The 17,257-nt window shown below is 35.1% G+C and overlaps 1 protein-coding gene across 8 annotated transcripts; it reads right to left on the bottom strand.

The window, feature by feature from the left end:
- Positions 1–2,440: 2,440 nt before the first annotated feature.
- LOC116026818 (VIN3-like protein 1) lies at positions 2,441–17,053 on the bottom strand. 8 transcript variants are annotated; one of them, XM_031268219.1, is made up of 8 exons: positions 10,333–10,440; positions 9,015–10,255; positions 8,866–8,934; positions 8,463–8,529; positions 6,636–6,760; positions 4,617–5,262; positions 4,141–4,451; positions 2,441–4,033 (listed from the first exon to the last, which is right to left on the bottom strand). In XM_031268219.1, the coding sequence occupies exons 5-8, from the start codon at positions 6,751–6,753 to the stop codon at positions 2,844–2,846; spliced, it is 2,265 nt and encodes a 754-aa protein (XP_031124079.1). In that variant the 5' UTR covers positions 6,754–6,760; positions 8,463–8,529; positions 8,866–8,934; positions 9,015–10,255; positions 10,333–10,440; the 3' UTR covers positions 2,441–2,843. The 8 variants fall into 8 exon arrangements, with proteins under 8 accessions (XP_031124079.1, XP_031124086.1, XP_031124078.1 ...); XM_031268226.1 differs by lacking the exons at positions 6,636–6,760; positions 8,463–8,529; positions 9,015–10,255; positions 10,333–10,440 and adding exons at positions 13,498–13,622; positions 14,270–14,328; positions 16,973–17,053; XM_031268218.1 differs by lacking the exon at positions 8,463–8,529.
- Positions 17,054–17,257: the final 204 nt, after the last annotated feature.

Raw genomic sequence — 17,257 nt, 5'->3', positions numbered from 1 at the left:
ACATTGAGGAGGTCTGAGAATAGTTATTTAACACATGCTAAAGTTGTAAAGAAGGAGAAGAAGTCATCGGAAAGATCAAAATTGCCCAAAATATGATAGTATGGGGTGTTAAATGACAAAAATGATAGTTTGAGACTAAATTTGAAATTGCTACCAAAGACAAGCGACCTCCACTGGAATTAACTCAAATAAGAATAACAACTTTAGAATATATATATATATAATTTTTTGGGATATTATATTGGTTTCAACATCTCACAAAACCAGATTCATTCAGTAGAATCTTGATTGAGCCTTTTCAAGATCTTTTATTCAAGAGTGTTGCTGCATATGTGCGTGTTTGAACGTAACCCCTCCTCATGCTTTAACAATTCAAGTACTTTCCACTTAAATATAAAAATCTAAAAATACTTCACATAAAATTACTTTTAGTAAAACTCAAACCCCTAATCTTATTTCACTCAGCCATTTGGACAAGCCATCATCAAGTCTTGTACTAAGTTTTGATTTTCAATCAGGTCTAAACTCTAAACATGGCCTCACCATATCAATTCTACTACTATGGTCATAGGGTTTACATTCCTCCATGGAAATCCCTCTAAAGTTCATTGCCTAAATTAAGAAGTATTATTATGCATTTAATTAAGTGAATGTGTAAAGACCTGGTTAAATTAAGATGGCCAGTTTTTTTTTTTTTTTTTTAATACTATTAAGATGGCCAGTTAGACAGCCATGAACCACACAACTGAATTAAATAAAATAAGCAACAAAAAATAATTTTGATCTGATGACATTGTCAAGCTAAGGTTGCTTTGTTTTATGTAAAATGTTTCTTTAATCTTGTATTGAAAAAGTAATTATTTGTTTGTTGTGGATCATCAACATCTTAAATATTATTAAAGTTTCTTTCAAAAGTTTAATAATCATATCAGACAGATGCTTAGCTACGTTGTCATCTGAGATAGCTAATCATCAACTAGTTAGTATACAAGGAATAGTGCAATATTATACAATTCCATCTACACAAAACCAACACACTGATATATACATAGGGAGGGGAGAAGGAATTCTGGTATGCCTAGAATACAAAATTCTAATACGCCCCTTCAAGTTTAAGGTTCTCTAGAGAGAACATTGAATTTGTCACTTAAATCATTTAGCCTTGATGTGATTAGTGACTTGGTGAAGATGCCAGTGAGTTGGTCTTTTTGTAAAGATGTAGTTTTTTTGTAGTTCCTTTGATGCTACTTTATCACAAACAAAATAAAATAATCCTAATGGACCAAATTATCGGCCTCAGGATTGGTTATAACGGAACACTCAACCGGGGCGCCCGCAGCTACAACGGAGCACTCATCCGGAGCACAGCTACAACGGAACACTCATTCGGAGAGAAACTACAACAAGACACTCATTCGAAGCCTTAATAAATGAAGCCAAACATAAAAACATGCCTTCAACGTATCCACTGAGATTTTGACTAAGGAGAAAGGGAACAAGTTGAGTCTCCCATAACATGTAGTTTGATGAAGTATGTTTAATGAAGATAAAGTGATGGGCTGTTTGTAGGGTATTTATCAGGATTGTGGTTGCATAGACAATATCGAGAGATGATGCCAGAAGAAGAGGTGATGTCACCGTCCAGCAACGATTTTTTTTTTTTTTTTTTTTTTTGTAGGGCTTGTAGCCATGGATCGTTTTGTCTACTAATACCAAATGAGAACAATAATTCTGAGAATAATCTTATTATTGATCAATCCGTTGATGATATAAGTATATGATGAAGAGATGTATTTATAAGGATACAAAGAGTCTCAGTCAAGATAGGAAGTATGTTTCATTGAGATGAAGTGATGGACTGTTTGTAGGGTATTTTTCAAGGCTGTTATTGGATAGACAATATGGAAGATGATGCAAGAAGACGGTCGACGACGAGGGTTAGTGGTGGCAGCGGCATTTCTCTCTCTTTCTCTGTATAGTTTGTAGCCATGGATTGTTTAGTCTACTGATACCAAATGAGAACAATTGTTCTGAGAATAATCATGATGTTTGAAGTACATGAAGATATGTATTTATAAGGATAGATAGGAATGGAAAATGAGATATAAATGATAAATGATAATATTCTCAATAATATAGAGAGGGAGAAGAAATTCTAGTGTGTTTAAGATTCAACGTTATTAGGATACAATAGCAAACTCCTGTAATAATGAAGTATCAATTTTAAGTATTTTAGATGCTATTTTGTGAGTTTTCTTTTCCTTAATATTTCTTAATCCACTGTTAAGTCACTAAAATTTACCTCCACTATCCTATATTCCTATCCCATCAAGCTAAGATGTGGAACCCTAGGGTCGAGGAAATTTTATCTTTTGTGGACAAGAATTACACACACAACTACAGAAAAGCAGAATCCAGGAAGAATTGCAAATGCAGAGAATAAACATAAGACTTCCAAAGATTATAACATAAATTCAACTATTGTCTTGCCAAAATGCACAAAGTAATATTAGTTTTGGCTGAGCCAATAAATGCTGCCTCTAAAAAAACAAGAAAATTGTTTTCTACAATGTAAGTTTTCTTGAATCTGAACTCTTTCCCTCACTGAGGAAGTCATAGATCTGCCTACACAAATACCCAGAATGTTTTTAGCTGGACAGGCTAAGGCTTGTCCACTATACCAATGAATTACTTCAACTAGCAACTTGACAAAAAATTAAATGTTTTTGCCTGTACAGAGAATGAGCAATAGAATCAATCTGACATGATATGATCAAAATCAGGGTTAAAATTAAGTTTAGCTGTTTCTCCAACCTGGGCGCCCTTTTGGCGGGGGCGGGGGGTTAATGCCAAAGCATACTGCAAAACCCGTTGCGAGGCCTCTTAGAAGATACGATGTCAGAAAACGAATCGATGAGTTGTCCGGCTAAGCTACTCGGATCGTCAAATAGTGTTTGAATAAAGGTACTAACCACCCTGCGTTCCTGTTCCGTTGATCTCAGGCTAAACCAGGTGAGGAGTTGTAATCGGAAGTCCTTGTTAATGTGGCCCTCGCATTCCAGCCAGCAGATGATCTTCACGCAGTATTCGAAGCTCTCGTCCAAGCACCCCGAAGCGTTGTGGACTTGGATAGGCGATCCGTTCATGAGAGTGCTGTCGGAGTCGCGTGGCTCGGCGTAGTTGCTAGCGGCTCTCTTTCGAGACGCTTGCGCCTTGGAGTCAACGGCTGTTGCTTCTCCGGTCTGCGGATGGATCCAATTTTGGGAGTCGCCGCTTCCATGTGACCTTGCAACCCCGTTGCGTTGATTGTCGTGGGAGACAGCATCATCTGCCTCGACAGTTTGCCTCAGAGTGCACTCGTTATCTTCGTCTCTAGAGGAATCGATGGGAAGGATTAAGTCTTCATTCAAATCGGGAACTGAAGCGACATTTAAGTCGAGCTGGCGAGATGCAGAAGGTTTATGGTCTTGTTGTACACTCTCGGGTTTGACGATATTACAACCTCCACAGCACTTTCGTATTTCTACTCCACAGAACCCGTCTAAACAGCCTTGCTGTTGAGCCCATGCCAGTCTTAAGATTTTCCCGAGGTCTCGAACCCTAAATCCAGAATCCGACTCGATTCTTGTCATAGCCTCGTTGTCTTCCTTTCCGCTAGAGCTTCCTCCAGTATCTAGGCTGTCCTTCCCATGATTCCGAGCTATCGAGCTCAAATTTCTGTGAATTATCTCAACGCTCTTTGTAAAGCATTTAACCTCGGAATGTCCCAAGTCACTGGACTCCGTGTAGGAGACAATCCTGAAGGAGTATTCGGTGCAAGGCTTCAAATTCGATATCAAAACCCTTCGCTGACTTCTGGGAAAGACACAAACGGGCTCTTTTGCGTGAGTGTCTTCCCGAGCCCTACAGTACCAAAGCTTGTAGCCTTGGACACGTTCTGATGACGAACTGGACAGCTCTATCAATACAATCACAACTGAAGAAGACGTCACTTCCTCGAAAAGAAATTTGCAGGCTGCTGGCAGTGAACCCTCTAGAAAAAGCGCAAAAAAAAAAAAAAAAAAAAAAAAAAAAAAAGACGATGAAGAATGGTCTTCACGATAATTCATTGTATATCATAATATAGAAAATCTCTAGTACCTTTGCAATTAGGGACAACGCTAGACTTTGTGTTAAGCCATTCATCAGCTTTCTCGATAGCAAGAGAGCAGAGAGACTGCACATCACCCGCGACAGAAAGCCTGCTAACGATGCCTCGAGCCATATTTGCTGAAACTCCACCCAACGGACCCACCTCCGTTTCCAATTTGGCTTTGGCTTCTATAATGATTTCATGTAGTTCTTTAAATCTGGAAGTTCCATCTAGGAGTCGGTAACTCAAGTATATTCTGTAACACAGGATATCAACACGACGAGCATCTTTTGCTATGCTAAGTTGTTTCTTCCAGTATCTGCAGAAATTCAGTAATAACAGGAAAAAGACTCAAAACCAGCTAAAAACAAAAAAAGCTAGAAATCCCTAGAATTCCAACATTCAACACACAATGCCAAACAATTCAATTTAAACCCATGTACTAATAATGGGGCAAAATTTCACATGTTATTGGTAGATTTACCTTAGTATTCCCGAAACTTTGCCACACGAAGCACAGCAGTAGCTCCCATCCAGCTGCATTAGTTGTCCAAGCTCAACAACCCCTACCTTTCCTCGCTGGAGAGCACACTCAATATGGCAAGTTAAGCCACAGGATTCTCCTTGACCAGACTCTGATGTGCATTCCAACCAAAGACTCGGATCCTTGTTATCATCAAACAAGTGGCAGATGCAGCAAGAGCATCTCTTACAGAACGTGTCATCCATTGAAATAGTTGCTCGGCAAGCAGAGTTTTTACAGATCCATGAATTCGAACATTTAACATCTGCACAATGGCCAGCGGATGGAGGTATTCGGACAGGGTTTTCCCCCTTCCTTTGCTGCTTTCTTGAAGGATGATGATCTCTGGGGCTAGAAGATGGCCTTTTTAGCTCCTGACTCTTCAACGTTTTCTTGCTTGGCTTTGCTGGATGCTCGATGATCATTTTGCACGTTGATGAACCCAATTTCTTCTTTTCCTTATTGAAGCTTGGGTGAGAAAGATCTTTCGCTATACCAGAGTTCAGGGATTTTTGGAGTGAATCTGGACTTCTGGATGAATCATCTGAATTTCCATTTTTCTCTGGAGTGCTGTGGACACTGGAAGAAAGACTTTGAATGCCTGAAACTGAAATAAAAGATGTCACAAATAGTCTCGGATTTCAAAGTCTATTCCATACCACCTATTTTTAGTAATTGCATGAACTACTTTTTTGGAGTTTGAAAACTTTCAAATTTCATTGAAGATAATGTTCTGATATGCAATGGAATTTTCACATCACATGCAGAATATTTGTATAACTTGTTGGCATCCAAAATCAGATTCTGTGAATAGTTAATAAGTGGTGCAAGATCCAAACAAAATTATGTTATATCACTTCCTAAGTATTCCTTTGGCCAACTCATTTATTTCTTCTTTTTTTTTTTTCTGCATAAAGTGCGTAACTGAATGCTTGATGAAAAAAAGGGTTAAACAAGAATTAAAAGAGAAAAATAAATAAATAAAAATAAAGCAAATAGTGGAGCTTCCAGTTGTGCCTCACTTAAAGTGAGATGGGGAAATATTTTCTGAAATACAAGCATACAAGAGTCCCCACCAAAGCCGAAGATTTGGATTAGAGATATAGGTCTGAATTATTTTCAGAAATTCTACAACGGAAAAATTATAACCAAAGATTAGGTTTTCCTACCGGCTACCGCACGCAAGTTATTAATCATTATTTTCAGTGTCAACGATACAAAAAAGGAAAGAGGGGATGAGGTTTCGCTGTCATCCAATTTCAAAAGTAGCAGTAGCATGAATGCAGATTCCAGCACAGAAGAAATCATATTAGAGGATGCACAAGATCTCACGTTAATGCTATACTACATATAAAAGTGTGTTAGGGTTATTCTATTATAGTGAACAAAAATTATCCTTAAATGTTTGTTTTTCTTTTGATTTTATTAATTTAACTATAATTGGATTCCGAATCATCCCACATATTCATATAATAACTGGATGTTACAAGATTTTTCAAATACATAGAATAACAGTAATGAAATTATATGTGATATATAATAAATATTCAAATACACCCATTAGCCAATAAAAACTGCCACTTTTATTATTTATTTGGTTAATTTCACTAAATCTTTATTTAACTTCTTATACAATTAAAGTCAATATTTACGATAAAAATTACGGAGTACATCTTAAGAAACTATACACAAAGTTCTATTTGCCTAAATAATAGAAACTGATTAAGAATACATTCATTTGTGAAGTGCCATACATTTTAGTAAATGAACATATGGAATCACTTAATAATCAGGAAATGAAGAGTAAATGTACAATTTTCATAACAAAAATAACACAAAAACAAGTACGAAGTTTAAGGGGGTTGTGATAATTAAAGTGAAACCAGCAAGCACTTGTTTTGATTCAGAAAGCTGAATACATAAGCTGCTATTTCATTTAGTATAGTCTTTCAAAGTGGAAACACCTCAGAACAGAATTACCTGATATAGATGAATTCACTAAACTCTCAAAGGTACTTTCTCTAAAATTTGATGATCCCAAAAGAGTTGAAGAACAACAGATTTTGAATCGTTGAATCCAATATCTTGATCCAAGCATAAGATCTCTGTAGTAGGCTATACATTAAATAGATCCAGACACAAAGCGAACATACAAGTGTTGACAGCAACATTGTAAATTGCGCAATCGATAAGAGGTTTTGTAATCACAAGATGGCATGGCAAAACTTTGGCCACACATTAGGGTTTATAAAAAGTTAAAAACTGTGCTTATGATCTAATTGGCAGGACCAAAGAGGATTAACTGAGAATAATGAATACAAGTAGATTGTCCATACCTAAATCAAAACAAATAGCAACAGATGTAGAAAGACCAATGGCCCTAGAGGTTCACACAAAACAACTTTGTAGTACTTGTCTTATATAATGTACTGTAAAAATGATGCTTACAACCTTTCAGCTTTGTGTTAAGGACATAAATCCTTATAAACTTGGATGAACTAAATTGTATGCAGAAAACATACCGGGCTGAATTCCTTCAAAATGTGATCTACCAAAGCCTAAAGGGGTAAAGGTATGATCAAATAACCTCAACAAAAATAAAAGATAATCACTGCCACTAATCTTTTGCATTTATTGCATATGAGAAAACACTCCCAGTAGGCCAGTACATTTCTAAAGTCAATACTCCAATAACTAAAGCAGTACTAGGAAATCAATTCAATAAATTTCAAAATTTATGGCAGCCATCTTTTTTCTCTTAGTTATGTGTACATCTAAAGAGGCTAAGATAAAATAGATGTGATCCTCAAAATTTGAAGTCAAAACATACGTTTGGGAGCATTCACATTGCAGACCTCCAAATAAAGCACATGAGGATAAACTATGTTAAATGCATTTGGCAATTTATATCTTTTCTCCACCTTTACAAACAAAATTAATGAGCAATCTAAACTTCACCGTCCCAGGATTAATGTAATCAGCAGCTGTCTTAATCAATTCAAGCCTACTTTTCAAAAAAAAAAAAAAAAAAAATCAACTCAAGCCTATGAAAACTACTGCACCTGCTTCAACTTTATAAAGGAAACTCTTAAACTATGATCCTGCATTCTGGTTTAAGAGGTAATATTTGCCTTTACATGGCTTTGAAGGTTCAACAATTAATCATTTCAAAGAAACTCAAACTATAATGGGGATGAAGGTCATGAAAGCTTATATTTGTATATGAGAAATATTCTGATATATTTAAACTTTCAAGGAAGGCATAGGCTAACCTTGTATTACAAGTAATAAAAAAGAATGGATAATTAAGAACATAAAACAACAGTTAAGAAAGCAAAACGCTATTTGAAACATTTCCAAGTATGGAGACAAGAAAAGGAGTTTGGTCTAGTGTTAAAAATGAAATTTATCAAGTCTTACATTCAAACACTTCTTTATCACCCATGGATAAGCCTTGAAATTTATCATTCCACACATACAGAAAGACTGCCTAGCAGACACTCTAAGAAAAACTTTGCATGGCCATCATAACCTATATTAGGGATCCCCCACCAACACACAAAAAAATAAAATAAAGGGAGCTTGAGAAGCACCATTTCAAGCTAGTATAGTAGTATTGGCAGAGAGAGGAAGAAATCTTCCTGGTCCTAGTTTTATGTCAAAAACACAAAGATCAATTATCACAAAGACATTTTAAGCAAATTTAATATTTTAAAAAAAATAAACAAATTTTCTTCAAGTTTATGGTTGAAAAAATTATGAAACAAGGGAGGCAACAAAATAGGAGCCAAGAGTCTTGGTTCCCACCTTCCCGTGGCAAAGTAAGCACATTAGCAGTACTAGTAAGCCCAGGGCTAAGATTGGTCAAGGAATCCTGCCATAACAAAGAAGGGAAAATAATTGGAGAAAAGGCAGAAAGAAGAATGTATATGATTTTTTTTTTCTTTTTAAGAAAAAGCAATATATCAAACTCAAAAGCCACAAGTTCCTCATAAGGACATGAAGGAGGAATCTAGACAACCCAAACACAAATTTTATCAGGGGCCAAAATGCATATATAATGTGGCTCAAGGAAATCCATATACAGAAAAGTAAATTTTTTTCTTCAATTTTTAAGGTTATAGTTCAGAAAGCAGGGTATACTACCAATGCCAAATCAAGAGAAATGTATATAACTTCCAAACTACAAGAACATGAGGGAATAGCTCACCTTTAACAAGAAACCTATCTTCCAGATCCATGTTGAGAAAAGCAGCTAAAATTGCCAATCAAACCCTCCCTGCAAAAGTCAAATGTTTATGCAGCATATCATTATGTTTGCAAATTGGGTAGCTCAATGTATAGACATCAAATACTTACTATGCCACTTATAACTTATTTGAAATTTTCAAACAGTTTGCACTAATAGCAAAAGGTTTCCCATACCACGTGCATACTTTCAAACTCCAGGATCATCAAGTTTGAGTGTTTGTCTGTTTGATAATATAATTCAATACAATACAATTGCCAGAATTTCAAATTGTGAAGTTTCAAGTAATGCATACATTTTATATCATGTGAAACCATAACATTTCAATAAAATCACCTCCAATAACATATATAATGCAGAACTGGTGTAAATAGGAATAACTAATATGGAGTAGAATGATAAAGATACTTTTTTCCAGACTCCTACTAGGAGATTAAAGTTATTTAGCATTGAGCTTATATGAATTGAATGAGAGAGACATGTGGCCATGTCCCACAATGGCACCTCAAATGAATTTCCAAAAGACATTAAAAATAAAATTAAATTTGATGTAAGAAGTCTAAATTTAAGTTATGGTTAAATTTTGATTCAATTGTGTCAGATGCATTCCACTATATCTGAATCCAATGCCCAGCTCCAAATAACATGACAAGTGAAGATGGAACTTTATTTGGAGCAACCTGTTTCAACACATTCACAACAACTGCTAAAAATTTGGAATTTCTTCATGCCCCCCTCCCCCATCCCCCCGGTTTTTCTGCCTGTAACTACAAAAATGCTCATGTTCACCAAAAAAAGATAAAACAAAATAAAACAAAAAAATTGCACAGAGATTCAGCAAAATTGCCAAACTAATTGCTAATTGGCTAAAACAAACAAACAAACAAGAAAAGCAAACGCTAAAAATTCCCTCCAAAGAGAAAAGACCACCCATCCCAAGGTAATAGGTAGAACATATCAACACAAATACATTCACCCCTACATGCACTGGTTATATACCAGTTAAACCAATCAGGAATGACACTTGGCTTCAAGCTGGAAAATTCAATGAACCAACTGTAAAGTATAGAAACCTACAAGAAAAGACCAAAAGACAGCAGCACAGACCCATAGACCCACATTTGGCATTTAGACCAACCCCCACATTCTACAATTTCCTATCCAAATTCCATGAACAACCCAAGCAAACCACACTCAACAAACTCCGTACTCCAATAATCACAATCAAGGACATCTCCATAATTACGAGGTGCATATTCTACCCACGTAAAAATCCAAACTTTATTCAAATATACCCAACAAAACATCAAGATACAAAAATCCCAGCAGCAGATCTGAAACTAAAGACATTCTGCGTATAAATGTCCATATATTAGCCATGATATACACACGATACATATCGTCAAAGCAACACAGACGGGAAAATACCTGCGAGACGAGAGACAAACAGGGGGAGAGAAAATTAGGGTTTTCAGGGAGGAGAGAAAATGAAGAGAGCGGTGGGTTTTGTTCGTTGGTTAATGATGAATACAGAGAAGAAGAGAGAAAAAAAAAAAATGGTAAGAAACGAAAGCTCCACCTATGTGATGTTTGCAGGTTGGAGGCTTTTCTTGGTTGTACTCTGAAATCTTGCACGCTTACTGGGCGCATGGTCACGCGTCGACACGGCGCGTGGAATATGGGGAGCAGTTAGGAAAAGCGCAGTGGTTGATGCCTGGCGTTTAAAGTACAGCCCGCACTTGTCTGTCCCGTGACTTGTTCGTGAGTCTCACGCGTGTTTGTTGCGCGTGGATATGGACTGCCTGAGGATGTTTCCCTAGTATTTTTCACTTCTGTATTTTTTTTTTGGGGATAATTTTACTTTGACCCCCAAGCTTTAGCAGAAAACCACTTGGGTCCCTCTTTATTAATATTTACACTTTAACCACAGAATTTTACTAGCTATTTAACTTTGATGCGTCACTTATTATTATTATTATTATTATTTTGAATCAAGTGGAGGGAGAAACCCATTGAAAAAATACTCAGCTAAACAATAACCATCCTCCACTCTAGAGCGTCTTTAAGATCATCAGGGGCAGAATAAGACGATTTGTTATTCTGTTTCGTTCTCCATTTACATAAGTTTATTCCTTTTTATAGTTTTATATAATTACTACATGATTTGATTTTTTTTTCATTTTACATGAAAAAATAAAATGATATTTTCATTTCCAAGTAATGAACCTTTATTCATGAGGAAAAGAATTAATAGTGTCATAGTGATAAATACTTGTTTCTTAAAACTTTCTCCACATAAGATTAGAATTTCAATCATTGGAGACAAGTAATGTTCATAAGTTGATTGGTTCAAGTTTACCTCATTATCAATTCTTCATCATCTCAACTACAAGTGCATGGCATGCCTTTTTTGACCGGTTAAACAACACATGAAAATATTATTATCACGTACCAAATTAAATGATTTTTTTAAATCTCAACTTCAAAGCTTAAGAATAAAGTATTTGTAAACACGTGAAACTACACATATAAACATAGAATCAAAATAAAATGATAATAGATTTTCATGTGAAAAATAAGAATAAATATTGTTCTTTTATTACAAAACTTTGAAAAAAGATACTTAAATAAATGACAATAACTTTCATTGTACTATCGGGAAGAAAAACAACATAATTTTGGAGAAAAATAACATTAACTGTACTGTTTTGTAAAATTTACAAAAATTAAAAATAATAATAATAATAATAAATGTCATGCAACAGTTTGAGATAAACTCACATCATTTTACGAAAATCCACATTGTTTTAGTCCAAACCTATATCGTTTTGGCCTTACTAATTTTTAAGATCTAGAAGCCCAACACATAACATTATCTTAGGTAAATACCCATGATTTATTCATTCAAACTTCTATATATTTACATAAATCCACAACATTTTTTTAAAGTCAAAATCTTCATCCATTCATTTTTTTAAATGGATAAATGAGATGTATTCTTATTTCTCACAAGAACAACTATTATATTAGTCTTTGATCTTAACTGAACTAAAACCAAGCGTTAGGGTATAGCACATTAGTAGTTTAGAAAACATTTTGATCATACAATCATTACATGCCATAATATTTGATGATGCAGGATATATAAAAGTTCCATAAAGAAAGAAAGTTGACTTTATCAACCATACAAAATTCAACCCTTAGCAAAAGATAGAAATAATTACAATATATTATTGGTAGTATATTCTATATTAAATTGGTGCGGTTACATTGAGCAATTCAATTAAGATTGGATTTCTTAATGAGTGTCACTACAAGAATATGATGAGCACAAGGTAAAAGTTGTCAAATAATAATAATATAGAATATTCATTATTTTTCCAATATAATTTCCAAAGAATCTTTAGACCAAGTTGCCATGACTAAACATGGATGAGGTTGGAACTATACCCACACTGTTGTAGCACTTTCATTGGTCCCATGGGATGTTTGGTTATGACAAAAGTTGTATTAGTTGTGGAATTATGGGCATAATTATTGTTGTATGGGTTTTTCTTGGTGAAATGACATCCCAAAATGTGAAAGATTAGTGTATGGTGGAGAATTGATGCCATTCCTAAGCACATTTTACTATGTAGAGAGTGAGTAATTGGGCACCTGAAAATGAAGCTGCACTATAGCTTTGTTACCCTTTTTGGCCCTTTTTTTTATTCTTTAATGGTCTATCTTCACTTTTTGTGTAGTGAATGTACTGTTTAGATTCATAAACAAATTCACACACTTTTTTCACTAAAAGATATTATTCCAAAGAACAATATCTCACATTCCTAATCAACCATTATAACACAGCCCAAGAGGAGAGCAAACTCCATTGGCTATACCCAAAACATACAAATTCTCTAATATTTAGTTTATCATTCTTCCCAAACTTCACCTTAGTGACCAACTGAACTGCCTATGTGGGCGATATTTAGTTTATCTTAATCAAACAATTGGATCATTCAATGAAAGTATTGCACCCTAAATCTAAAAATTTGTATATACTTTTGTCCTAGAGTTTTGTTGAAGTAAATCATGGGATTTATGTCAACAGTCTTGAATTTCTCATAGTACTTGTACATTGAGACTGTGAGAAATGTAGTCTATTCACTTTACTTTAGATTGGTCAATCAATTGAGTTTTGTATAGGGTGAGTGTTTTCTTTTCTTATTAATAGTACAACAATCTGAATAACTAACCTTAGTACAATAAACTAGTATGTTTTAAACTTTTAATATCATATTCGACTTCCAACTATCATCAAATACATGTCTAGAAAACTCGACTTTACATATTGTGCTAATAAAAGCTCTCCCTAAAGGCTAAAGATTTGGCCAACTTGCCAAAACACATAAACCAAAGTAAGAAAGGAATCTATTCATGGGAATACTGCCCTAGTGCTAGCTGCCTGAGAATATTTTTGAGAAAAATCATGTTTTATGCATCAATGGACAAGAATGAAAAGGATAAAACATAAACAGCACCCGACAAAATGAATCTGGGGAGGGAAGAAAGATGGAACTTCAGCAACAATTTCCACCAAAGAAAACTTACTGCTTAGCTTTTGAAGTGGGAAACAAGTCTCTCCCACGACGCAACTGCAAGTCTGCAACTCCATCCTTTCCTCCAGTTACAATGTCCACCAACAAAAATGCTTAGCTTCTCCTCTGGGTGATGGCCTACAAGATTTCCACAACGCGACAGAAATCTTATGAGGCTATCACTGTGAATATAGTTGTTTTTACCAATAGTGACAATAAATATCAAGAGCAAAAAAGCAAAGAAGGAACAGTTATAAAAGCAATATGACAAGACATGCATGGAATTTGATGAGTAAGCAAGCATTGTGGAAACCCCTTATGATGGGGCAAGTGCATAGTTTTTTTTCAGAAACCAACAGTTCCAAGACATTGGTAACTTTCTATGAAACTCTCAAACCAATGAAAGTAAATTTTTAAAAAACACATATCCTTTTTCAGTTTTTCTCAATTTTCTTCCATAAAGAACTAGAGTTCTGTATTGCATTGTAGCAATACAATAATGCCCTATTTCATGGCAACTTCATATCCTTTTCTCCTTTTCTTCCTATCTTTTTTTTGAAAAAAAAATTAATTTTTTTAACTTCTTCCGCTTTTTTCCCAGGAAAGATGAGGCCTCAATGACATCAGGCTCCAATAAAAGGACCCCACTTAATCATAACATTCACAAGTCACAAAACTAGCTTTCCTTCAAAAAAGAAAGAAGGAAAAAAAAATGCATGTTTAAAGTGATTAGAGACCCAAATTAGCACAATGGCTTGGCAACAAACACCATTACACTCAGGAACCTGCTAACAGTGGATCTTTGCTCTTCAGATAAATTGATTTCTAAAGTCCATTGTGCCATCTGCAGGTTAATTACAAGGAAAGATGGGGTTAACAAATGAGTGAAAATGATGTTAACCATCCAAACTTCTGTACTTGGCATATTGAGCATTATTTCATAGTGACAAAACAAAGTTCTGCAAGTGTCTGGACCAAATATTAAAAACACATTCAAATCATTTGGAGAGTACACTAGCAATGGTTTCAAAAGATGAGAGAGGCAAATATTCTTGAGGGCACCAACTAGAGGACTTCAATTCCTTCAAGCTTTTGTTTCTCAACTCAACAACAAAAGATACACCAAACTATTATAACTACTTGTATACATACAAGGAAGATTCCCTTTGGCTGTTCACTTCTAGCACCCAGACTCCCAGAGTATTTTTCTTATTGCTTTTGCTAGCTCTTCACTCTTGCTCAGAACTTGCTAGCTATTGCTACTTCCATTCTGTCTAGTACTTTTCTCAAGCCAATGTGTATAGAGCTTAATCACATTTTGCAGAAGTTTCTTACAAGTTAGGAAACAATATAGTTTCATGGAATTAAGCTAGAAGAAATTTTAATGAATTTTTTACAAAGGTAGATTTTCTTAGCTCTTCTTGAATTACCACATAGCTTCCCCATCTCTATAAGACTACAGAAACCAAGAGTAAGGGACAAGATTGATAGTAGCGTGGTTTGTACATTAATTCTCCAAAACATCAAGGGCATAGCACCATGCCTTTAGGCTGGTGGCCCGTGGCCCTACTATGTTTAGCCATGTTGTACATTAAATCATTACCTTATTCTCTTTTCTCTATCTTCATACGTAACCACATTTTGTGGGAAATTCCCATATTTTAGTTTGTTACCTTATTTCTGGGAACTCCCAATTAAACCAATGAATTACCAAGAGTTGAGTCAATGCACTACAGACCCATGCATACGCATGCTTGCTTTTCTGGTTTGATGAACCAGGCTGTATTTAATTTCTATTAAAAACAAATAAGAATACAAATAAGACTGAAAGAGAAACTAGAACAATGTGCATGAATATATATCACAGTATATTTGGTCCACTTAGTAATAAATGTGAAAAACGTAGTTGTAAAGACATAGTCAAATGCAAACTGTTTTTTTCTAACTTCATTATTAATAAATAGCATGCTAACCCAAATAAAAGTTTTCATTACAAATCCCAAAAAAAATTGCACATTTAGGCAAATCTCATGCTCTGATCTTAAGTATAAGAAAAGTAGTGCTGCATCCAGATTTAGGTCCCAGTGAATATTATATCCTTCATATAGCATTGTGTATCAAAATCCTTCCAACTGCAGACCTAGAGTAGTAGAGTACCATGATTTTGAAACTCCCCTAGTCCCCTTGTTAAACTTTCCTAGTCTTTAATCAGACATCATGGCCATTTTATTTCCATTTAGATACATCAAGACCGTCCTTTTATTTCATTATTGCTATTATTTTTTTTATCACATTTCTTAGTAAGTCATACAATATAAATATGCTAGTAAAGAACTAGGCTTTTGCTTTTTAGAAAGTGAAGTCAGGAAGGACATTTTTTTTCCTTTTTAAAATAAGCGAAGTTAGAGAGGACTTCCCACAAGCAAAAGGAGAGGAGATAATTTAAAGATCAATGAATAAAACCAAGAAAAAAGAAAGTGCATGGAAATAATTATCAAGTCCAAATGCCACTGACTACCATTTTACATGTTATTTGCTAATCCTAAAGTATACAACTACTTTGCTGAAGGAAAGTTTAACAGGAAGCGGGGCATAGTTGCCTAGATGCTTCTCAGAAGTTTACAAAAGATAAGCAGAGACTATAATGCAAAAGGGGTCCAATTATAGTAATACCCCACCCAACCCCCTCCTTCCCAGCAACAACAGTCACACAAGCAAACAAAATCATCACAAATAACTGCACACTTTTTGAAACCATAATCTTATTTTCACTCATCGTTGATTGTCTGTTTTGAGAAATTAAATAATAGAGATGTTCTTATTTACACTCTTCCCTTTTTGTCCATTTTGACATATTAAATACTACAAACCTTATTTCTATTCTTCCTTTTTTGTCCAAATTGACAAACCAAATAGTAGATTAAAAAAAAAAGTACTAACAGTCAAGCAAAAGAAATTCACATTTAAGCTGGCAGCATCATGATCCCACATTCCCACTAGCTAGTACAAACTATAGGGACTCTCAAGCAGCCAAGAACAGTGATTGGCTCTACATAGTACCATATTTCTTAAAGAAGAAGAACATTAGAGAATCACAATCATTGGAGGAGTTATAATTTAGTTACATATTCATTGCAGCCACATGCTATATACCTCACCACATACACTTTTCCCTTTCCTTAAAAGGGAGGCATCCTCACAGTCTCACACTTTGAGATTAATGGGGCATTCATGGATAAAGGCAAATTAAAGCACTCTTTGGGCAAACCAACCACATTGAGATTTGAGACTATTTTCTTTCATAACACCCACAGGCCACAGTGTTGTATGAAAAGTCACGCTTTTTACCACGACATTGAGAACAACACTTGAGCGTTCATTAAATCAACAGCGCGCCGCAATGAAGATTAACGTGAATCATGATAACACGAATATAATCTGTGTACGACAGGTAAAAATTTTCAATTAAAAAACAGGAAAATGTGTACCGAAATTTGTAGGGAGACATTAATACTCGCTATGAAGAGTGCTTGCGAAGAAATTGACCCCGTGGATTTCGGAGATGCATTTCTCGACTGTTTTTCTCCGGCGATATTTCTTCGGATACGTTTGTGAATAATTAGTTTTCCGGCGGGAGAGTGATGGGGACGGGTCAAGTCCGATTGAATAAAGTGGGCCGCAAAGACTGGGCTCATGACAATCTCCGAAGCCCACAACCAATCATTTAATTTTTTTGAAAACAATCATTTAATTTAATTGAGACAAATGATGAA

This window comes from Ipomoea triloba, chromosome 8 (assembly GCF_003576645.1).
Source record: "Ipomoea triloba cultivar NCNSP0323 chromosome 8, ASM357664v1".
In the NCBI taxonomy this organism is placed as follows: domain Eukaryota; kingdom Viridiplantae; phylum Streptophyta; class Magnoliopsida; order Solanales; family Convolvulaceae; genus Ipomoea; species Ipomoea triloba.
Note: the sequence above shows the minus strand (reverse complement) of the source record. Positions and strands in the feature narration are given on the sequence as shown.